Raw genomic sequence first — 24,996 nt, 5'->3', positions numbered from 1 at the left:
CACAAATGAAAGCATATGATTATTATATTCCATTTCTGCCATATAATGGCAATTTAATGGCAATTTGTCTGCATAGCAGTCAGACGTAATAAGAAAAAAAAAATCACATAACACAAATCATGTAACCCTAACCTATAAAACACGGTATACATGTGTGGATAGAAGATATTCACAGTTCAGAATAAAAGGTGTGAAGGATACAGGAGAATTAAAAGTGTGAGCAATGCAGCACAGTAAAATGTGTTCACAGTACAAAAGAATAAAAAGTGTAAATAATATAGCAAAATAAAAGGTGTGAACAGTACAATGAAATAAAAAGCGTGAACAGTGCAACACAGTAAAATGTGTTCACAGTCCAGGGGAATAAAAGATGTGAACAGTACAACAGGCAAGAACAGAATAACAGGTATTAACAGTACAATCAAATATTACCCATAAATCTTACAAACCGGAGCTTTTCCCACATCTCTGTTTTTGTATTAGGAACATGTTATACTTCTTTTACACTTTACAATGTGTTTTGTTTTGTTTTTTTACAGTGTGTCCTAAGAGTGTAGGTTGGGAGAAGAACCCTAAGGGGGCCATGGGACCCAGGATGGTCAATCTCAGTGAATGCATGGATCCTAAAAGGTAACAAACACTACACAGATGTGTTTTGATGTAAGGGTGTAACTGCACTGTGTCAGACTTCACCTGAAAGCACACCTGAGAAAATACTCGGTCAGTTTACACTTCCGCAGTTGGAGACAAATATAATGTTCTGCTTTTGATTGGAAAATAAAATGTATCACTTTGTGAACAAAATACTCCACTGACTGTCTGCAGGCTCGCAGAGTCATCAGTGGACCTGAACCTGAAACTAATGAGATGGAGACTGGTTCCCTCTCTGGACCTGGACAAGGTGGTCAGCACAAAGTGTCTTCTGCTGGGAGCCGGGACTCTGGGCTGCAATGTAGCCAGGACTCTCATGGTAAGGACAGATGGATAAATGGGTAGAAAGAAGGAATTTAACTTAGCAAAGTGTGTAATATGGTACATATTTATATTTTGATTTAATATAATATTTTGAAAGTGGGTACAGCTCTCATTTAGGATGGGAGGAATGTGTTAACATTCAGAAAAGACAATGCTGACAAAATTCTGTCAACGTCTACATCCAGTGATCGAACATAAGACAACTTCACAGGATTTAAATGGATATGTATCTCTGAGTGACACTTTAATTTTCCTCACACCGGGAACTTGACTTGTAGAAATAATCTTGGTGCAAAACTTAAAGATCAGATCAAAACTGTATGCCATCATTTACAGATGTAGTTCAACCAGCATCTGTTATAGACATCTGGAAGTGAGCTAAAGGTGTAAATAAACACAGGTCTCCACCTTTGTTGATGCTTAATCTATTAGTGGAGGTTTAAACCATTCATAAATCTCTGTGAATAAGAATGATGATCACAAAAAGCTCCAACAAACAGAAAGTGACAAGAATAGCTTGTGTGAGAAACAAGATAAAGGTAAAAAAAAAACTGTCCAACCTGTTGTTTTAATCAACTTCACTATCAATAATATAAGTGGTGAGACAATTCAAACATATTGCTTCACACATATTAGATTATTATGTTATTGTAAATGCTGGTGCAATTGACATTTGCAGAGAGCAGTCAGTAAGTGTAAAGTCAGGATTTCTATTTGCCATCTTGGCGAATAGAAGTTCAACTGATTATTATTGATCTTTGAAGCACTACCAACTGTTGACACAGTCAACAACAAGTTCCACAGACTTTCATGAATCAATACCATACACAGCTCTGCAAAACGTGCAGTCTTACAAGGATTACTACTCTTATCTGTGCTGAGAATGTAAGCAGTGTCTTTCCAGGATGGATGGTCTCCAACCAAATCGATCTGCAGTCTTTTTTTATGTTTGTGATTTGTTGTAATCTTCTACCTGCCCAGCTTTTTCTGGTTGAACTTGGCACAAAAGTATACAGCGAAACGTGCTGTGTACAAGGCCTGGGCAATAAAATAATGTAACGTGTCTGCAGTGGACTCTTCATCAGCAGCAAATAAGGAAACTGTTGAATGAAATAAAATGTTCAATAGTTTCACTTAAATTCATCAAATAAATCGCGATGAAAGCACATGACTGATGTGCTCTGGCTCATAAACAGCCTCTCATACCTCTTGATACTGCAGCGTGCTGCGAGTGACACGACACAGACAATCTTTGAACAGCTGTGTTGTAAGCACAGGGTGTAACAGGGTGCAGTTAATTTCAAAATAAAGTGTTTAGAGTTTCCAGTTTCCCCTGGTCTTTCTTTAAAATATGTCAATAATAATTATACAATAATACAACAAAATAATTATCAATATTTACCCTTACTGACTAAAGTGAAACATTGGTCCCACTTTATAGTACACTAAAAAGATTAAACAAGCTGTACATTGTATCGAAAAAACTAGAAATAACATGTTCTTTATTAGACAATATTAGACCCTTTATTAGGCCCTTATTAGACTTAACTTGAGGATAATTAGAGACACATTACAACAGTTCTGTACTGTAAACTAAAGTCAAATCACTTGTCTTTTACTCACAGACTGATGTCTACTTCCCTAAACAAATTACATCATTTGCCTACAGTATTACAACAAGTCTGTGCAGTCACCCATACATAAAACATTCCTCTACCTCTATAATTTTGTCCTTTACATGGTAGATCTGGTTCACATATTGTTTTTTAAATGCAGAAGTAGCAGTTATGTGATTTCACTTTGGTTTACAGTACAGCAGTTTTGTTATATGTCCCTAATTACCCTCTAATAAAATCTAATAAGGGTCTAATAAAGGGTCTAACTCTAATTAAGAACATATTATTTCTAGTTTGTCTACTTTGATGCAAAGTACGGCTTGTTTTGTTTTACTAGTGTAATGATTGGTGTGTGGTGTCTGATTAGGTTATAACAACAGTCTAATAAAGAACATTATTTCTAGTCTTTGTCAAATTTAATACCAACTATGACTCGTTACATCTTATTAGTGCACTAATAAATAAAATGCACTGAAAACATTTTATCATGATACATTTTTCAGCTTTATCGACCAGTCTTACTGTATACTGTAAATCAATTTGCCTTCAACTTATAATGGAGTAACAGAAAAATGTGTCTCCTCTTGCTGTTTTTATCATGTAACCATCTCTTTTTTAGGAGCTGTGAGTTATGTTAACTTTAATTATTAACTGGACAAAAGAGTTTGTTTCCTTGCGTCGTGATTATTTGAACAGCATAATTCAGGATCCTATCATTTTATCCACAGACTTTGTATGATGTTTATGCAATAACACCTGGAATAACATAAAGCTGAACCTTTTGTCATTCTCTGTGTTTACTATGAGTTTGTTCGCCCAGCATCAGCTGAATGTGCCCTATTCAACGACCAGATTCAAAAGGCTGCTTTGTCCCTTTTCAGTAACTTGAACAAATTAAATAAATATGTTTTGAGAAACATAATAACTTTGAAGATGCCAGTTTATTGCTGTCTGCAGCTATAATGTTCATTTTAATGCATTTCTATGCTTCATTTTTCATCCATCATCTACTGTTCTGAGGGCCCTTCATGCAGTCTGTCACTCAGCGTAGGCATGAATAATACTCTGGAGAAAATGTAATTGATAGTGTGGCTAGACTTTGTGTTAACCGGGAGTGATACTAATGAAAGCAAGAATAACAGGTTGCACTACCTGCACATTGATGCGTCCATTATTTCAAAATGAATACTCATAATTTTTGAAATACGCAGTGAGCGCACAGCCTCCCACTCATTGTCACTGACGCTGCTTACAGAGTGCTGCTAAGGACAATGTTCGTGTCAGTAAATAGCAGCTAAGTATTTCAAAATAATGTGAGTAGAATTATGAATACTGTTCTCTGCTTTGTTCTCCAGGGATGGGGAGTGAGACACATCACTTTTGTAGACAATGCAAAGATCTCGTACTCCAATCCAGTTCGGCAGCCACTTTATGAGTTTGAGGACTGTCTTGGAGGAGGGAAGTCCAAAGCCATGGCGGCAGTCGATCGACTCACCAAGATCTTTCCTGGTGTGGTGAGTATTTAAAGTCAAAGGACAATGCTCAGGCTGTGGAATATGTAAGAAGATAAGGTACAGTGAGCAGGTCATTGTGAAATAAGGGCTTGAATCACTTTGAAGGGGTTTATTTCACAATAATGACCTGCTTACTGTACACGATTCTGCCTATTACACGGCTGCTCATTTAAAAAAAATTGTGTCCATTGCAATAGTCTGTCCTTTAGCAATGGTCTGTCTTTCATAGCAGTGGTCTGTTCTTCTCAGCAACGGTCTGATCTTTGTAGTAATGGTCTATTCTTCATAGCAACAGCCAGTTCTTTATAGCAATGGTCCGTTCTGTGTAACAGTGGTCTGCTATTCAGAAATAACAGACCTTAGAATGCCATAATTGACCAATCAGAATCGAGTATGTAACAAAGTAGTGTAAAATATCTATTTTTGTTAGTTTTTATCCATGAAGTTGACAAATATTATGCTCCTGTTGATTTTTCACCTTTGTGCAGAATGTCACCAGTGTTTAACTGGATTGACATCACAGTAATCTGATTCTGTTTATTCTCGGGTTATAATTGTATTCCTGTTTGATTGGCTGTGTCTGAGATGTGATGGCCAAACCATGCAGAAAATGAAGGGTCTTGTTACTTGCATATTAATGCCGGTGGTTTCATTACTTTGTTAATTAATGAGTGGTTTCTCTGGGGGAGATATTTCGCTTTATTACTAAATGAAAAAATCAGCCAAACACTCACAGCAGGGCTATGTTTTGGTGTGAAAGAGCGCACCCATCTCTCATTAAGCCACTTGGAAATGCGTAGACTGAAATGCATATTTATGATGTGAATCATGTTTACTGATGCACAAGTTTAGTTCTGCAAGAAGCTGCAAGAAGTTCATCATTGTAGGTTATACCCAAATAAAGCAGGTAAAATTGGCTCCACTTTGCCCAACTATAAGATGCAAGTTCTGCCAGATGTTAATGCATAATAATAATATAATTGATGAAGAATTTGTGAACTTGTCAATCTTCATTTTGATCAACAAAATAATAAGCTTGAAGAGCCTCAGTTGTTCTTGCTTAAATTTACGAGTTTAATACAGCACAACTCTGACGTCAGAGCAGAGTAAGACGTTTCAATAATTCCATCATAGACAATTAAGAGTTATAGGAATCAACAGATATTCCTGCTCTTTATAAGTGTATGTAAACTTTTGACCACAACTGTAAATGTTGCAGTCAAGTTTTTGATCTTGTGAATCTTTTGAAGCATGTCATTGAAGTCTTGTGAACTTATTGTTTTCAGCTTTAAGATATTACTTTTTATATGCATATGGACAGTCCTGTATCAGGAAAATAGAACACAGTCTGGGTAACAAAACGTTTTTTTCCCTCTGGGCTTTGAGACAGCAGACTCACACTGTGTCTGAATGTTAAGCTTGTGTGTTATTTACCTTGAGCTTGGCAAGATTGACGTTATTGACTTCACAAAGCTCACAATCACAGCTCAGTAATGGGTTGTTTCTAAAACAAGTTACGATGGGCTGAAATTATATTTTCAAGAGACAAGAAGACCTGAGATGGCCCCTTTAAAATCTGCACATTCACACAAGCACACACAAATAATTCACCATGTCATCAACTTGATATTCGAGTCCCCTTTTGTTTTCTTTCTGTCTCTTATTCTTCTGGGAATAACAGTAAAGAACAGGGCTTAACACTGGATGGCCCTGTGTGGTCATGATGTGTGGTGTCTGTCTAGACACTTTGTTGTCCACCCCCTATACAAGCTACATCCATACCTGCTCTCCTATTTTTATCAGTGTGGGTGTGTGCCTGCTTCTCTTTCTTCTCAGCTTGTTTTCCAACAAACACAGGGGCATCAGGTGCCAGGATGAAAGATAGAAAGAAATATAAACTCAGTGAGAAGAGGGCACAGAAATGCATCAACTGAAGCGACAGGAGCTGGTTTATACAAGGTCATGGTGCTGAAAAGGTCATGAGCAGATATCATATTTTGTCTGTGGACAAATACTGTCACCTGACATTTATAGTGTCTTTTTTTCTCCTGAAATTTTGTCAACAGTCAGGTCAGAGCTGGTTGAAGATATCAACAGTGGCGTTGTCGAATTGTCATGAAATGCTGTTTATCTTTTCAAGAAAGGATTTTTCCACAAGCACGGTGATTTTTTGTCTTTCCTGGCTGCAAGTTGTGGTTGTTTACATATGATATGATTATCATCTCTGCAGCCTGAAGTCACCCTCCAAATGCTTAGCAACACTTACGTCAAAGTGAAATGTAAATTTAAGACTTGGTTAGCAGCTTCCACTCTTGAAGTGTGGAGAGCGACAGAAGTAGATCCACTGATTCTGTAAAAGTGGCATTTCGTCTTGTTAAGATCTCACACCTCGACTTGCCCTTTTCTGTCCCTCTCTTGACTATGAAATCACTCTTGACATTTCCATTTGCCCTACTGATGAGTCTGCAATGCCTGGAGATAGTCACAGTAATGCAAGTGGCGGTGGACAATAAAATCATTGAAGATTTTTGTATGGGATTGGAAAACATGGTTCAGAGTTTCTTTATACTCTGCTATCGACTTTCCACAGTCCTCAGAGGGTCTTTTTGGTGACTACATCTACTGTGCTGTCTCTTAATTGTCTAGACTGGTATGTCACTCAGCTGCAGGCATTGCTTTTTGATACCTATATCACCTACAGGCGATGTGATGTAGGGATTTTATTTGTAAGTAGAAAAGACATACCCAACTTACCCAGACTTAACAATTTTGATGTCTAGAAACGACCATATTAATTTGAAATCCTTCAGACAAGTTGAGTTTATGTGGGTGTATAAGATGCACATCATAATTAAAATGCAGCAATGACATTTTCGTGTTTGCAAGTGCGCAGATTGCAAAATTAAAACCAGCAGAGAAAACATCATTGGCCTTAGAGAAGAATTTTGAATATGAAATTGACTTTAACTGCACATATGGGCTCAGTTTTACAGCTGTGTGTTTCCTCTGTCTCCTTCTACAGAATGCGGAGGGTTACAATATGAGCATCCCCATGCCCGGCCACCCAGTGAATTTCTCTCAGGCCACTCTTTCCCAGGCCCAGAGGGACGTCGAGCAGCTGGAAAAGCTCATTTCAGAACACGATGTGGTCTTCTTATTAATGGACACGAGGGAGAGTCGCTGGCTGCCTACAGTCATAGCTGCCAGCAAGAGGAAGGTAGGCAGCAACAGTGCAGTGTGTACGATGAACAGAACAGCCTCGCTGCCAGCGACCAGCGGGGTTAGGGTCAGAGAAGAGGAAATCATTAAGACTGCTCTTGCAATATTTTCTGTGTAAACTATACATCAAATGACAATGTGTAATGAGAAAGTGGGGGCTTGGTTAAATGCTTGCTGAGAGCACAAACCCTCGCCAAGTTCCAGTAGTCCTGTCTTTTATGATATGCAAATCTGCAAACACAGATTTGCATAAAAGTTTGGATGACACTATAAGTTTGGATGTTTTTCAAAAAGTATTAGAATTGTGTCAAGATATGTTTCTACCCCATCATCTCAGCTGTGCATTATTTATGTGTTTCTAAATCGGAAACATTTCACAAACTTAATATAAATTTGTGAAAACCAGAAAACATGTTATTATCATGTAATTACAGTAAATATCACACGCTTAGACTGAAATAACATCATGAACATCTGAGCTTGTTATGAAACTTGTTGCTATGTGGTTTAGCAACCGAAGGAGCAAAAATGATAACTGCAGTCAAAATAGTGAGTTAGAGCCATAGACTGTATATTAAATAGGTTAAAATCACATATATGTGTGTATATTTATGTAAAAAAAAAAGAATACAATCTATGGTCGAAGCGAGTTGTTGCCCCTCATTCCCTCATCCTCAGACATGAGGATGCTCAGGCAGGATGCAGGAGCACTGCAGGAGTGCAAGACGAGCGCAACATCATAATTTGAAAATGACGAGCAATGACAGGTCCTACACTGTCAGCTGTTTATAACACTGTGTTGTCTGCTGAGGTAAAGTTAAGCACAAAAACAAAAACCCGCTCCTCTGAGAATACACATTCTAGAGTTTGAGTTCAGTGACTGTCTTTCCCTTACTGCCTCCCACACTGCATTAACATATTGCTCAATGAACCGTTATAAATATTTGCTTCTTCTAAAAGTTTCTTATGACTCATGAACAGAGTAACTCATTCTGCAAACTTTCAGCATTAATTTGAACAGTAGTTAACTTGAAATGTTAATGTTAATGAAATGTTAATAAATAGTTCTAGTATCAGTAATACAGTGTAGAAAATTAGAAAACTTAGATACCAGAGTTTCAATCTCAAAGTATTAATGAAAGTGAAAAATATTTTTTGTATCCACCCGGTGATTCAGATCCACTCCAAAATTTATTTGGTTCGTCCTTGTCCCATTGTACAAGCTTCAACCAAGTTTTTGGAAAATCGGACCAGTATGTTTTCCATAATCCTGCTGTCAGAAAAACAAGCAAACGGGATGTAATTGTCACTCAGCTCTGAATGTCTGTGAAGCTTTTTATCCTTTTTAAGCACATAGTTTTTGGTTTACTGGGTGTTTACTGTACCACTTACCAAAACAACTTTAGAGGGCAGTTCTTCTGATCCCAATTGGTAAAAAAAAGAAATCAATTGATGCAACTTTATGTTATTGGATAAAGATTTTGACATAACCTAACCCCATTCTAAATCATTGTATATGTATATGTCCTTCTGTCGACTGAAATGCTGTGGTCACAAATATACACTAAAAGAGCATGTCCTATTTATTATGTGTCTGAGGATTTTGATGGTGGCAACAAGGAATCAGGACTGAGGCTTTCAACATGTCTGTTGGCTCTAGAGTGACAGTGCAGCACTGCGGCAGGAGACCTTTATGATTTTGTAACGTTGTCCTTATTTTACTTACTTCAAGCTGGAACATGAAATTTGCACTGTTTGACTTCTCTTCCAAGAAACCGAATTGCTCGATAACATTTTCTGTCAAATTTTCTCTTTACCAGTTGGAATCATATTTGTTCCCAGGCAACGTAAGATAATTGAACACTGTGTTAGGAACGTGGACGGCCTCCAGTGGTATCACTGGTGCAACTCCTGTGTTTCTGTATTTGTGGCAGTTAAGTGCTTGTTGGGCTGCTGATTAGGTTTTCTTCATGGCCTGCTCAGCTGAGATGTTATTTGGCCGTTTGTGCTGTGGGGCTGATTCAGACTTCACCGCAAATTGGCTCCACAGTTTATTTCCAATGCTTCTCTGAAAGTCTAGATGCTTTCAGCACTGTAAACTGCCTATTAATGTTTTATGTCATTGCTTTTTGAAATGACTCAACTCATTGTTTGTGTAAAATAAGCCATTTAGTTAATTAGATTTGGTTGAAATGTGCTTTGTTAAAAACCCTTTATTACCATTATTTCCGATAATTGTTGTCTTTCACTCTCCAGCTTGTGGTGAATGCTGCTCTCGGCTTTGACACATTTGTCGTGATGCGCCATGGCTTGAAAAAACCTCCCGTCAGTCAAAGTGTTTCTGCAGGGCCAGACTCTTCTCCCTCCTGTTCTTCTGCCTCGTCTTCGTCCTCCACACCGGCTGGCTCTGCGCCCTCTGTCCCAGGATCCTCCCTGTTCTCCAACATCCCAGGGCACAAGCTGGGCTGCTACTTCTGCAATGATGTTGTGGCACCAGGAGATGTGAGGAAACACACACACGTCACACAAGTACATGCAGAAAGTTAAAACATTAAGGTAGAAACACAAAGCAGGTTGGATTTTTTGAAATGTTTTCTTCAACCAACTTTTTAAAGCTGAAACTTTTTATATTAACAATGGGTCAAATGACAAATACACGCAAGGTGTCACTTGTATGTCATGATCCTACACAGGATTAAAGACCAAATCTGCAGTTCCTCTCAGCTCTGCTGCAGGAACGGTCCTAAAACCCAGAATGAGGTTATTAACACTTAGTTCCCTTGTCACTAAGCCACTGTTTTTTTTAAAGTTGTTTTTGGTTACATGCCTGAAATGAGGTCTGTGGTTGACACAAGCTCAAGAGATTTTACATTTCTTGAAAAAGGTGATTGCTAAATGAGCAGGTAAATGAGACTTTGATGTTGGCACCAACATTAAATGTCATTAGATCAAACATAAAACTCTGGAAAGGGGTGATGTGAAGTCGTGACTGTGTGGTAGTTCGTTTATAACCTAATGTTAGCTCTTCACTTGTGGCGACTGCATTTACACTTCAGAAATCATTAAAAGTAGTGTTCATTTGTGAAATTTGTCTTGCTGAACAAACATGTCAGCGTCATAAACTTTTGTTCTTCACAGAGTTTATTTTCTCCACTGATCCAAAACTCAATGGAAAAATATATATACATATACATATACATATACATATACATATACATATATACATTGTTTTTTGTGGAGGGAACCAGAGCGATTCTAACTTTCAAGTTGGCCAACAAATATACGTCTTCCCTGCAGCACTCTGTGGAACGTTTTAGTGTGTTTTAAACTTTTGGTTTGGGTTTTTGGGATTTGAAGGAAAGTGAATATTGGATGCACATTTGTCAGCTGCCCACCGACACAACTCTGAATAAATGTTAATGTTGCCCTGCGCTAACACTTTGACCATATCGACTTTAGATGGTGGTAATATGCCAGTGTGGTTTATACGCCTTTTTCTGCTGCCCTCACTGTTAAAAAAAAAAGATCAAAATATTGGTACAGGATTAAATTAAACTGTTGCTGTGATTATTTTCAAAGGTAGATTTGTTCTTAAGAGTTTTGTGTTGTGCTCCAAACATTGTAGCCTTTTAAAATCCTGTGTTTAATCATGATGTAAAAAAGGCAGCAGCACTCAACTTGTAGGAGTCACATTTTCCTCACCAGCCACATCCTGCCTTTGCCCAGTTTTGTACCCCTGACACTCTTTCTTTCTCCTGGTCTTTTTCTCCCTCGTGACCTTTTGATATGAGTAATTTATGTAAGCAGTTCATCAGCTATTGAAGGCCACAACCAATTGTTCAGGTCCTACTTCTCCTATAAATGCCAGGTGGCACCAGCTCGCTGTCACAGATTATAGTAATATTAACATTTGAATTAGAGCATCAGTCTGCCCAGTCTCACTGATTTTTTTTTTTTAAGTTAGATATGGAGTTGAATTTGCTGAATGAATGAACAGAAAGTTGTCAGTGATGTAATAAGGATACAAGTGGCTTTTGTGTTGTTTTCCTCTCTGTGTCTTGTCTGTGGACTGAAGCAAAATGATACAACAGATTGTCAAACACAACAGTGTCACTACGGGACATTTGATCAGCTGTTATAACAAAGAAAAACATGCTGAGAATGTGAAATTAAGCTGTACTTTTTTTTTTTACTGCAGTGCTTACACTTAATTTTCCATCTGTCAGCTATTTGGCCCAGATTGTAATATTGAGGTAATTATTTGATAAAGTGCCATGCAATAGACGGTCTCATTTTTGAAAATGTAACAACTCCCATACTAGTCATTGTCTGGCAAACTGTATATGATCAAGACATTAAGCATTTAGCATGCTAACTCAAGTTACTTCAGATGAGATTATTAATTTAAAGGAGCAATATGTAGCAACAGCACACACAAAAATGAGTACAGCAGTCCAAATAGCAAGTTGGAGCAATAGGCTGTATATTAAATAATTTAAAATTCTGTTTAATATGTGATCTGTGTTTGAAGCAAGTTGATTCCCCCGCCCCTTCCATCCCAGACTCAGGGAAGATGGGGCAGGCTGCAGGAACACTGCAGGAGCGACAACATTGTAATTTGACAATAACAAGTACAGACAAGTCCTCTACTGTAAGGTGATCAGCTGTTTATGACACTGTCACTTGTCTGTCAGTGTAAAGTTAAGCCCTTTATCCTTAAAACAAAAGTCCACTGCTTTGAAAATGCACACTCTGAAGTGTGAGTTCAGTGACTTACTGCCTGATTTAGATGTTATAAACATCTACTCCTTCTAGAGGATTGTCAGTGATTTTTTACAACTCATAAATATACATTTATTCATTTGGAAAACATTCATCATTAATTTGAAATCTGTTGAACTTGAATTGGGCAAACAAAAACAGCTTCACTGGCCTGGAATAGAAACTCTGAAGGAGGACACCGCAGCTGTGGTGATATTGTCAGAGAAGCAAATATTTCAACTTAATGTTTTTTCTTTATCTCTGCCAACATATCATGGTCATTTAATGATTTATAACAGTGAGAATATTACAGATTTCTCCTTTAGTTTTATAAAGTGCTTGGATTTTGGATAAACTGCTCAAACTGTACTTGCATTACTTTCTCAAGAAATTGCTCTCTGACCGAATTGTTTGCTTTTTCCATAATGAAATAAATTAAGCCAGAGAGAGCCTAATTGTTTTTGTGTTTGGCACAAAATGAAGATGATGTGTGGCTATGGTTGATGTTTCACAGGGTTTTCTGTGTGTGCCCTCTGAGTGGGAGGCTAACAGACGACAAAATGCCAGGAGGTTGCTATTTAATGAGCACTGGCTCATAAAAAATGTGTTTTTTAAAAGATGAAAAGAATCAAATTGAAATTAAAGCTAATTTGTCAAGTAATTGTTTGCATCATTAATTTATTTAGACTCCCCCACATTGTAAAGGACACTCAGTTGACTTAGAGGCATTTTGCAACGTGAAACTTTGTTGTCTTTTCCTTTCATTTGTCACCCTTTTCTAGAATGTTCTCACAAAACATAATTCTGATCATCTGATTTAATGTGATGAGTAAATTAAATGGGGATAACCATTTGTACATATATAAAGTGCATATTAATATGTAATATATCACAGCTCTAAGGTGCTGGAAAAGCTTGAAAATGCACCTTGAAATGCTTAACAGGTGCTTGAATTTGACTTTGGAAAAGATGTGGGAAACGTGTTCTTATATTGCCAGTTGTTAACCTTTTACGTTTTTGTTGTTTTTTGTCTTTAAAACAGTCAACCAGGGATCGGACTCTCGATCAGCAGTGTACAGTCAGCAGGCCAGGCCTGGCCATGATCGCTGGAGCGCTGGCTGTTGAGATGATGGTGTCCATTCTGCAGCACACTGAAGGGTAAGTGGAAGCAATGGAAAAGTTATGTAGACTGATTATTAATATTAGTAGTGGTAATAACAGTGGTAATACTGGTTGTACACTCATAGTATGGAGTCTTGAGCACAGAGTTGTAGTAAGTACCGCTTGTGCTTGCTTTGATTCAGCAACTAGTGAAGAGGGGAAAAAAAAGAAAATATTTTAAAGTGTAAAACAAATTAAAGAAATGCCATCTTGGTTTTTCTTTAGGAACCAAAGTGGTTGTGTCATACTCTATGGGTTGCTGTGCATTATACAACACCCTCTGTTCTTGATTACAGTTGTTTTTTTTCTATTGTTACTTTTGGCCACGTCAAGTCAAACCGTGCCGTCCTGGTGTGCATTTCCATTACCACTTTTAACACACTGAGCTGGGCTGGATCTTTTCTGGGAGTGGGTCAAAGCCTGACCCGACTTCAAGCAGGCTGCGGTAATGTCTCGACGACCGCTGCCAACTCGCGATGACCCCCTTTCTCCCCCTCAAACAAACAAGTGTTGTGAGAGTGAACTTCTGTGTGCAGGAGAGCAAAGAGAAAAATGTTTTTAAAATCTCTGTGTCTTCACCCTTCAGGAGTCCTTTACCATTTCACTGAATCTCTGCAATTTGAAGTTTAGTTTCTCCACTGCATCGCTGTTTTTATGTCCTGGTATCTGCTTTACTATATCGTTTCACGCTTGCTTTTAGCTGTGTAGGAATCCTGTTAAGTTACTGATGATGAAAACATTTCCTGGTTTTGCTGCTTCATCACAACAGCTTTTAAATAACAAAATAACAGGGGAGTTTTGTTATGAAGAATTTTTACAAATAAAGTTTTTGTTCACCAATTTACAGCTGCTCAAGTCGAGCTCCTCTTCAGTTAAAGACGCACTTTCAAGCAGGTAGCCCTGTTGTAATAGAAATGCAAATCCCTGCTGTGCTAGGCTGAAGTCAAACTGAGTCAATCTGGGTCGGCACATGTATACGGAAAAGGGGCAAATGGTTCCAATCAAAACAAAGGCCAGGACACCCTCAGAGGTCCTGCGGAGTCTGTGCCTAAATGCGTCAGAGCTGGTCAAGGGGAACCTGTACAATATTACATTATTAGGCAGGCAGTATTAATGTTATGCCTGATCAATGCATAGGATGCTGCTAAAACATCCCCACTGTGTGGAAAATGGAAATTCTGAATGTTTGGGAGGTTTTGACCAGGTCCTCCAAAAGGTTTCATGTCACACTTTCAACTTGGGCTTTGTTTTACAATTGACTCCACATTAAAATTCAATAAAATATCCTTGCAATCACTTTTTTAGTTTTACAAAAAAGCCTTTTACTCACCTACATTAGTGAGCAACCCTGATCACCAGCATCACCATGAAGTCCTCTCATCAGAGCTCTGTGCTGGTACTGAAGGAGACTGTGTCTTTGAGGTTGGGGCTCTTAAACCTTCAGTCAGCTTTACTCGCTTACTTTTGCTTTTTGATGGAGCAGCACTGCAGCTGAGGTCTTACTGCACTGCAGGTAGTACCCTTAATTTGGTTGTAGCACATCGCACCGAATTTACTTGAGCCCAAAAACTTGTGTTCGCTATAGAAGCTTTGTTGCAGTTCATAATCCGTCTCTCACTTTTATGCCTCAAAAGCTCCAACACTGCAATTCAGCCAGCTCTCAAGTTCACTTGGCAATCTGTGCCAGCTCCATATTTTCGACTCTTAAAAGTGTTTTTTTTTTCTCAAACACTGATGGGGATGCTTTCATGTCCATTAAGTGTGTGTTCATGTGCATAAGTGTGTCTTTGTGTAGATGTAATTGCGTGTGCCTGTTTTGGTGAAAGTCATACTAAAGTGGCCACTTGCTGGGCCTGATAAGACAGCCATTTTCTCTCTGAGAGTTCTGAGATGTTATAAGCCGTTACAGAACTGCTCTGCCTATCCTGGATAAAAAGCTTAGGAAGCAAAGAAAAGAAGGAGAGTTTTCATGGACTCTCTGTACCTCAATGGTTGTGTAACTCCTTCCTTTACAACAAGATCTTCTTCTCTTGCATCTGCCCTCTCTGTGTCCTTGTTTTTCACTTCATAGCTCTGTTTATTCTCTCCATCTACTTATCCATTTTTAAGGCCCTTATAGCAGCGTTCATATAAGCAACCAATGGGCTTTAGGAAATTGTCACATAAGGATTAACGTTGCAGCAGTTTGACTGACATTTCTTACTTTGCAGAACCACTCTGAGCTCAGTGGGAGACTTGATATTTTCATTATTGCTATCCACAGAGAGTCAAATCTTTTAAACCTGGCTAGATTTACTGGTAAGCAGGAGTCTCTGATCTCTGGGAAAATTCTAAACTTTTTGATGTTCGAGCAAACGAGATCTCTAAGATCTCAGTGTAGGCTGCCAAATTACATTTTCATACATAGTGTAGATTTGCTGCAGTATAATGAAATGAATCATGAGGTTATGTGTTGCTGCTCTGTTAGACTTACATCTGACATAAATTATATTGTGGGATGTTTAGGGAGATTTACGGCATTTTCTATCTCTCTTTCAGTTAGGGCTGCACAATTAAAAGGATGGCTCAGATTATTTAATGCGGGGCTGTATGATGTACTTATTGATATTCAGTGTATTAGCTACAGCAGATGCCAGTTTGGTGCATGAGTATTGTGGAGAAGAAGAGGGAGGCACCAGCGTAGAAGCTAAGAAATGTACCGTTATGGACAGGGGTTAGCAACAAAAGGTATTTTAGCCACTTAAGAAAGGTCCACCTAAATAATCAATATCAGTTGAACTGCTTGCTATATTTAGAATATTTTCACATGACACTCTTGTCTTTCACTGTAGTTTTTACGTAAGCCAAATATCGCTCTCTCCAAACCAACCAAACTCCATGAGTGAAACTGATCATTTTACATTGCAGAATATGGGATTTGCTGGTCCTCTGCTGTCTTGATCAATTAGGTTTTTTTTTTTTATTATCGGAGGGTCCAGCAACTCCCATGTTCTGCAAGGTTAAATTATCAACTTTGCCAGTGGAGTACGGTTGGTTTCCTTCTCCCAGAAAAGGCTGTCTGACAGCAAAGTAAAGCAGCAAAGATTTTCTAAATACAGCGTACACTTAAGAGGCTAAAATACATTTTGCTGCTGACCCTGTCCACAGCAGTACATTGCTGCAGCTGTTAATTCTCTCTGCTTCTCCTAAATTGAGGGTGTGTCAACTGGCATCTATTGCTGTTTATACACTGACTATGAATAACTACCTCATACAACTTCACTTCAAATAATACAAACTATCCCTTTAATTGGAATCTTCTTGAAATCACAAAATGACCAAGTGCGATATTCAAACTGCAAACGCTGCAATTTTTTCACTACAGGAAAAAACGTGACAAAGCAGCGTCTACAATGCGGTAGGGATGCCCTACAAGTCTTTTGGTACAGATCCCAACAAATGTCACGTAATCATGAATTTAAGTTTTTATTTAAGTTTCCAGTGAAAACGAAAATTGTGATGCAAGAGCGATCATTCCCACCAACTGCTAATCATATTCCAGTCACATTAGTTGTCAGAATCACAATATGAGTCCTAATTTCAGTCGATTTTAAACTCAAGTTTTAAAAAGCTTTCTTTTCATGGCAAGAAAGTGTTGCCAAAGTTGTGGTTACAATCATCTACAGAAAAGCAAATGGAGGAAAAAAGTCTCAAGTATATAATTTTCTCTCTCTCTTTCTCCATCCTCAGAGGCTATGCAGTGGCCAGCAGCAGCGACGACCGAATGAATGAACCTCCCACCTCTCTGGGTCTAGTGCCGCACCAGGTCAGACTCACACACACACACTCAAATTCACTCACATGCATCCACATGTTTTGTATCGTGGACATGCTGTTCGCTCAGCCACTTCCACTTGCCTGCCCCCTCCAATATACAATATGCCTACGTTAGCCATTACTCCATATCTGTGCGTGGTCGTATGATTCTAGTGATGGGGTTGCTATAGAAATAAAAGCAGTTTTATCAGAATGGAACACTCTGTAATGTTTGTGTGTGTGCTCTGCGTGTGCGTTGTTCAGATGGTTCAGAGGAAGTTGAGCAATGAGGCTTCGGGTATATATTATCCATGTCTCCAGCCAACGTCACTCTCTTTCCAAGGCTGTAGTGGGCTCACTTTTAACGGTAGAGAGATCATATGAAACTAGAAGACTGAAGGAATCAAACCAAACATGCCGTGCTACCCTGGTGGGAAGTCGGCTAAGTAATGTAAATCTTACCTTAAGACATCTGAATGAAAATGGGTTCAGTGGGTACTCTTCTCTTTACAGACATGCTGACTTCATACCGATCCCATGCAGGTTTGTGCAAAACAAATATGCAGTATAAATTCGTTGCCTCTTCTATTTGAATATTTCTGCATACTGAGGTTCCAGTATTGGAATTGCGTAAATTGGGTATGACTGGAAAACTGAGACTCTTGTGGATTCAGTGAGTGCAGTTATATTCATGTGTGATGATGGGTTGGATAATCACAGCCTCATAAAACTTCACAACCACAAACTAGAGACCTGGGGCATTCAGAGGACATAAGGCTTTCCCAGGCATGTTGAAAATAAGGAGGGGGGGATCCATGAAATCCCCAGAGTAGAAATGTCCGCCATCAAATTGCCACAAATATAAATCCTGACATCTCCTGTTGTGACAAAAAGTCTCAGAAGATTTTTGCTGGAAAAATCAACTATCAAAAATATTTCAAAGACTAAACCAACAACCAAAAAAGGTCACTGGAGGAAGAGCAAGTTCTGCTATATAGAGTTTATTGATCTCTCTGGTGCAGCAAAATCAACAAACTCAAGCCAATCCTGGGATTAGACTGAAGACCAAAGACTAATGCACCTCCTTTTATACTATTTGGTGACTCCAAAGAGTCTCCTCCTTTCTTTAACATTTTGATCCACACTCAAACATACCCGTGTATTGCTTTCCCTTATCCCCTAGCTCTTCTCTTAGCCTGCAGTACAGAGAATTACTACTTCCCTTAGGATCATGTGGCTTAATCATCTGTTTTTTTTTAATAATCTCAGTCATGGCATTCCAGTGGGTGTTTCTCATCTTGATACAGTGGATACACCTTCTGACAGTTGGCTTCTTGTGTGCTGCCTGATCACATCCCAGGTCCTCTCTTATCTCTATGTTTGGCCTTCATCTAAGACACACATGAAAGCACCACCCTGAGCAGGGAATGAGATGTAGACAGGATGGTGAGAAATGTACCACTACACTCCAAAGTGTCAAAAGTTTTTGATTCCATATCCCTGTATGAATCTTTATTTTTTTCCCTCAAGCTGTTGGTGTCTTAATGTGGAATTTCTGTGGTATTTTTGACCATTTTTATCAAATCTTGAGTGATAGTAAGTGGTTAAATTGTGCACCAAATCTGTATAATAAATGGTATCATCCCAAAAACTGCTGCAGCAACTTATGAGATGTAATAGAGCGTGGGAAGGACCATCATATACTTCAATCGTTATGCTCTAAGACAGTGGTTCCCAAACTGTTTTTGCCATTCCCCCCTTACAGAAGACAAAATAAGTTTGCACCTCCCCACCCCACATTTCTTTATTAATCATAAACAATAACTAGACGTGGAACTGCTAAAAAAAAGATTCAAAAGTTGAATTTTAGTGAAATAGAGTTTAGCAGGATAGAATCATCAAGCTTTTGTTTGTTTATTTCCCCTGCATAAATCATATGCATTCAACTGTGTTTCACTCTTTATTTCCCCCGTGGTCTTTCGTGCCCTCCATGCACTGGCTCTGCACCCCCCCCCCCCCCCCCCCCAGCTTGGGAACCACTGCTCTAAGCTCTTACACTAAATTTTTTAAATGTGTGAAGGCTCCTAAAGAAAACACAATTTTTATTAAAGATTTATGACTAGAAAAACTTGAGCCAAAATGTTGGCCCGCATCTTGAATTAAGATGGAAAAAAGGAGTAGGAGGAGGCAACATGCTTGTCTGGTCATACAATCCTATACTTAGTACACCAACAATCAGTCATTCAGAATAAAGCCACCCTTCTCTCCAGTGTCCATCTCCACAACTAAATGTTCATCCTCTTCATACCTAACCAGCAACGCTTGATACTCAAGAGTGTGAACAGGAAAAAGAAGAGTGGTACTAACAATCTCACCATTAATGTGCTTTACATTCCCCTTCCTCATTTCTGTACCTCACAAAACCATTCCTTTGTGCTTCAAAGTACAAAGTGTATTTTCAAACTGGTTTGTAACTAGCAAAAGATTACAGACACTTCTCAATATAATGCAGTCTAGTTCAACACCACCGCTAACTACCACCTCAACAATAATTGTATTGGTAAATAATAGATCTCTGACAGTGTCCATCAAAACTGAACATCGGACATTGGATTTCATAAGAAGAAATTATGTGTGCCTAATAAAGTAGCAACTGTGTATGTGCTTTTATTTACTCATTTTGCGAACAAACAGACCAGTGACCATGAGTACTGTGTAGACCGATAACTACAAACAAATACAATAAACTAGCTGACTAGTAATGATAAATAAAAGTCATTATAAACAATAAAAACAGGTAGGTTTAAATACTGATTTTCTAAAGAAGCAGCTAAGTTGACATCACTGATGGAGGCTCAGAGTTTTCCAGTGGAACATGTCGGTCCTTGTTGCTTTTTTTCATTGGAACAGACAAGAGTGCACATCCTGGGACTGCGAAGCCCTCAGTGACATATAGGGTAACAAGTGGTGACAACATACATATTACAAGGCTGTGAAGTATTGAACCAGGTCTTACTGAAGTAAGCTGTAGTGTTGTTTATGTGACACTCAGGTCTTGGTTACATGTCTTGCTTCAGCATTTTGAACAAGCTGCATTTCACCAAGACTACAGTTTGGAAAAGGTCAGTGAACTGTAATGTTCAAGGCTGGAAGAGAGATGATTGCGTGGAGGAGTGTCTCAGCATTTGGCACATAAAGAATGATTGTACTTGAGTTAAGTGCTGGAAGTTTTTATTGCTCACAAAGATACACACATGTGATGTAGTGCTGCTCTAAACTTAGTATCAATATTTTGTCACCATTTTTTAAACATATGGAGTTGCAAAATATTACTTCATTACAACACCACTGCAAATGTAAAAACTACAACTACAGGGCAGCAACTTAGCTGAAAACTCAAACAACAGCAACAACAAAAAAACAAATAGTTACTTTCTACAGTTGGTTTGTGTGGAAATTACAACTTTATTTTTCTACTACTGTGCATTCAATCACAGCACCTGTTTGGTTGTTCCATCTGTTTTTGTATGTTTGAGGTCACTGATTTTATTTGTTTTCTGAATCCATCCATCCATGCTTACATTTCAGAGGTATTAGCAAAAGTAAACTGAGCCAAAGGGATGCCAAATGAGTCCACTCACACCACCTGTCAGGGAAAATATGCTGCATTCAGATTGGCCGTCATGCATGCAAAGTACCACAAATATGGTGTGTCAAATCCATCCCATCCTGACAATCACCCCCTGGCTACACCTTTAAAGCTGAATCAACACCTCTCTTGCAGTGTTAACAACTATTTAAAATAAGTAAAATGATTTACAAAGGTGCTATTTTGCCTCTGTTGTTTTTATTACATTTTAATGCACAGGGGTTTCTATTTTGATCATTTTAATGGTCAGTTGATGTGTTTAAAATGAAAGATCAGGCACAAAATGAGCACAAAATTCATTATGAAGAGACTCCACACACTCTAAAACCATCACAATCATCAGAAGATAGTAGTCTTTGTATTGTCTGGCCAAAAACATTAATCTCATTAACTGTGAGAGGAGGAAATGTTATGATATACAGACTTTGGCTGCAGATATGAATGTCTTTGTGTACTATCTGTTGGAATGAGTCTTCTTCTGTCCTTAGTGAATTAGGATGCTCAAAAATAGGAATGGGCCAATGATAGAGCCCTGTGGCTCACCATAACAGGCCATAGCTAGATTTGAAGTGTTCCCGTTGTTGAGAACAAAAATAATTCTGTTTCATAAGTTGAGATTGAGTTCAGACCAGAATTAGCTGGAAGCAGTGGGTCACTCAGCTCTTAAGTGAGGTGAAACTCAGAGCTCAGTACATAAACATAGTGCATAGTCAAATTAGGGCTGAAGATAATTGAATTTTATCGAAGTCACAATATGACTAAATGCAATATCCAAATGACGCAGCCTATAAATCATATTCGCCAGACGTAAGGTAACATGTTTGTTTGGTACAGACTCCAACAAAAAGCACATTATTCATCTTTCAGTCAAAATGAAATGCAAGAATTTCCATTTCCACTAAAATCATGACTCAAATCGCACTGTCTGCCAAAACAATCACAATGTGACTTTTAATTTTTTAAAATTGTATTATTCATTTCTTTCTTTTTGTAAAGTGAGTTGCTGAGTTAATACCTTCTAAAGAACTGTGGAGAAGAAAGGGACGTTCATTGTTTGTCTGCCTTCATGTCTTTTCCCACAGAGTGGAGCGGCTGCTGTGTGTGTCTGTTTTAATAGCTCCTATCCCCAAAACTCTGAATGGGGATGTCATTTTAAAGGTCAAACTTGGACCTTTCGCTAATCTTTTAGTTGACTGAAAAATATGCTAAAGGATATGTGTTAATATGAGGTCAGATGTACTAAGCAGGACACAGACCAAAAACAGGAGGCTAGATGATCTGCAGCTTTTCCCTTTTTGCTTACTGACTTGTCACCACCTCCATTTCCATCATCATCAGTATTCATCACCCTGAGAATCTGAATTTTTGCCATTTGCTCGACACCTCTGCTGCTCATGGCATTTCAACCAAATAATCCAAAGCAAAATGGCATGCAAATGGGTTATATTACGTGTGTGTGCGGGGTTGTGTAGACAGAGAGTGAGGGCGAGGCAGTAAGACAATAATGACCAGAGAGAGAGAGAGAATCTGGGTAAATAATATGCATGAGGGTGAAAATACCTGCATGTGGTGTGTGTGTGTGTGTGTGTGTCCAGTTTATGTATATATTGAACCCAGAGGGCCTGGTCCTACAGCAGTCTACTGCTGATACAACACACTGATGTTGAGTAGTTTAAAGCTGCAGGCTGTTTTTTTTTCTGTGGTGCCACAGTGACAACCTGTGGTGGTTTACAGAAACTACATTATGTCTTTTTATTTACAAGTGACCAAACAAGTAAATGATCTATACCATATATATATGTATATATATATATATATATATATATATATATATATATATATATATATATATATATATGTATTTGATCGGTGCAGCCCATATTCTTTTGTTAATATAGAACTGTCACCATCTTTAGCTTTAGATCCTGAAATTTGTTGTGTAGTTTTGATACGTGAAACATTTCAAGCTCCATCTCTATAATGCATGAAATAGTTTTTTTCCTGGACTATGTTTATGTTTATTTTATTTAAGATGTGACAATGCACATTAATAACCATGAGCACTTGAAACCATTATCTAAATGTGTCAGATTTACTTATACAGGATAATTTTCAAATGCAGTCCCTGGCAGATCGATGGCATGTAAAATACATTAATGAACAAAAGCACATAAGAACAGACACATAGTACAACAATGACTTTGCCATATAACCTGTGACAATCATTGTGCATGAGCACCTAAATGCAGACAAAAGCATAGTCAGTTACTACAAAAACTAAAAATCCATCGAATGCCCTGTACTTGTTTGGGGTAAATTTGTGTGTCAGAGTCAAAATTAAATCAAATAATTTGCATTAAGGACAACAGAAATCTTTTGTTAGTTAAAATTAAGAGTTGAATAGACAGTAGACTTTGCTAGTATTACTCATGCAGCTCAATAGCACAAATCACTAATTACCCTAAAAGTGATACTAATACCATTAGAGTACTTCATATGATACTTTTTTTCTATTTCATTTGATGCCCATCATGTGAATGGAAGCATTCCTGAAATAATCTTTACGCATTTTATGCATTTATTTTTATCAGATACCACAGGCATGTGGTATGGCCATACTTACAGATGTTTTAGTGGAATCTCAGCACACTGAACTGCAAACTCTAGTGGTTCTACCCGCAGCTTTAGTGAGATAATCACATGTCGCATTAAATTGAAGAATGCTTACAGTGATTGGCTCTGAGCAAAACCATACAAGCAGTCACTTTTCCTAGACGCATGTTACAAAATGATTAAATCGGAGGAGTTTCAATACTACTTGGCGCTGGGGTATTTCGATTGATACCATACCTTCAATCCCTCTGTCTCTTTGAATACTGATACCCAGCCTGAAACAGGAAGAAACCTCAGGAGTAGCAACGGAGGAGGGATCCCTCTTTCAGGATGGACAGACAAACAATAGATGTACAAAATTAGACCAAAATAGCTAAATTACATTCGGAAAATCACAATATGATGATATATGATCGTGGAGGACGTCAGACAACTTCCAGGTGCTGCCAAACAGGCATATATGCAGTGTACATCTTCCAAAGCTATGCATGCTCATTGTCAGATGCTCCGACAATAGATTCAAGATTCAAGAACTTTATTGTCACTATGCTAGCACAACAAAATTGCAGTTGTGTCATCCTCAAAGGGTGAAATGTATTAAGATTCAGATTTGCACATATTTACATAGAATAAATACACAGGAATGAAACAGGATATAACAATAAAAAGTACAGAAAAACGAAAAGAAAGCTTTCAGCAGCAAATACATAAAAAGGTGTGGAGAAATTTTGCACATAGTGCAGTAAATTTGGCAGTGATAGCAACAGATCTTTATTCCGGTGCTGTAAATCAGTTTGTAGACAAAATCAGGATTCTATAAAGTAGTTTCTGTTTTTTGCCTTCTTAAATAATGTCAGTCTGACATGCAATGCCTGAACAACTGTGATTTATTTCCCTGTATCATTATACAATGTACAAATGAGAATTGTGCCTGTGAATGTGTGACAAGCACACTATCTGGGAACAAATTTGTGCTCTTTATAAAGGCTATTTTATGTCGAGCTGACTGTCTGCAGCCAGACCATCTCACCTGCCCACGCTCACCCATGGGTCTGACTCACCCGTTCAGTCACCCCTTCATTTGTTCATTTGTCCACTGTGAATGTCCACTCACCTTCATGTTATATGTGTAGTACTGCAGTCTTCAATCCCTTTTTCTCCTAGTCTCTTTGTTTGTCCTTGAACGCGACATTTTCACTGAAATGATCAGCACACAGATGGCAAGAAATGAATGAAATGAAGCGCTGGCTAAGGATGTTGTGCAGTTGGATGAAATTGAAATGTTCTGCAAGATGTTGCACTGTACCACATTTACTTTAAGTCCAACAATGTGAGATGTACGTCTTAACTGATATCCATAGGTGTCCACACAGCCTGGACTGGTGCAAATTTGGCCCCATGAAGAGTCATTCAAACGGGGGTGCGTGAAGTTGTCATAATATCTCAGCTAAGAACTGATTTTGCTTTTTATTTCCACTTCTGTTCACTTGCTGAGCATTACGCAGTAATTGGTCACAAATGTTCGATATACTTTCACCACCAGATAATTACAGTGAGGAAGTCATTTCATGCTCTGGCCTACGTGCGTCACTAGAAGAAAACATAATGGGTCGAGCTTTTATTAAAAAACAGGAGGATGTTGCTATAAGAGAGGAGGTGGGAAGCAATGAAAGGACTATATTGATGATGATGA

At 38.3% G+C, this 24,996-nt stretch overlaps 1 protein-coding gene across 1 annotated transcript in view; it reads left to right on the top strand.

Annotated features, from left to right (window-relative positions):
• atg7 (ATG7 autophagy related 7 homolog (S. cerevisiae)) overlaps positions 1-24,996 on the top strand; it is a 92,350-nt gene that overhangs the window by 16,865 nt on the left and 50,489 nt on the right. The window contains exons 10-16 of the mRNA XM_084736831.1: positions 540-630; positions 826-970; positions 3,947-4,105; positions 7,128-7,322; positions 9,581-9,826; positions 13,128-13,243; positions 16,976-17,051. Of these exons, the coding sequence (XP_084592957.1) occupies positions 540-630; positions 826-970; positions 3,947-4,105; positions 7,128-7,322; positions 9,581-9,826; positions 13,128-13,243; positions 16,976-17,051 (1,028 nt within the window). The remainder of the gene's footprint in view (positions 1-539; positions 631-825; positions 971-3,946; positions 4,106-7,127; positions 7,323-9,580; positions 9,827-13,127; positions 13,244-16,975; positions 17,052-24,996) is intronic.

Source organism: Lutjanus erythropterus, chromosome 2, assembly GCF_056507025.1.
Source record: "Lutjanus erythropterus isolate fLutEry1 chromosome 2, fLutEry1.hap2, whole genome shotgun sequence".
In the NCBI taxonomy this organism is placed as follows: Eukaryota; Metazoa; Chordata; class Actinopteri; order Lutjaniformes; family Lutjanidae; genus Lutjanus; species Lutjanus erythropterus.
The sequence above is the reverse complement of the archived record's forward strand: the minus strand, read 5'-3'. Positions and strand labels throughout refer to the sequence as shown.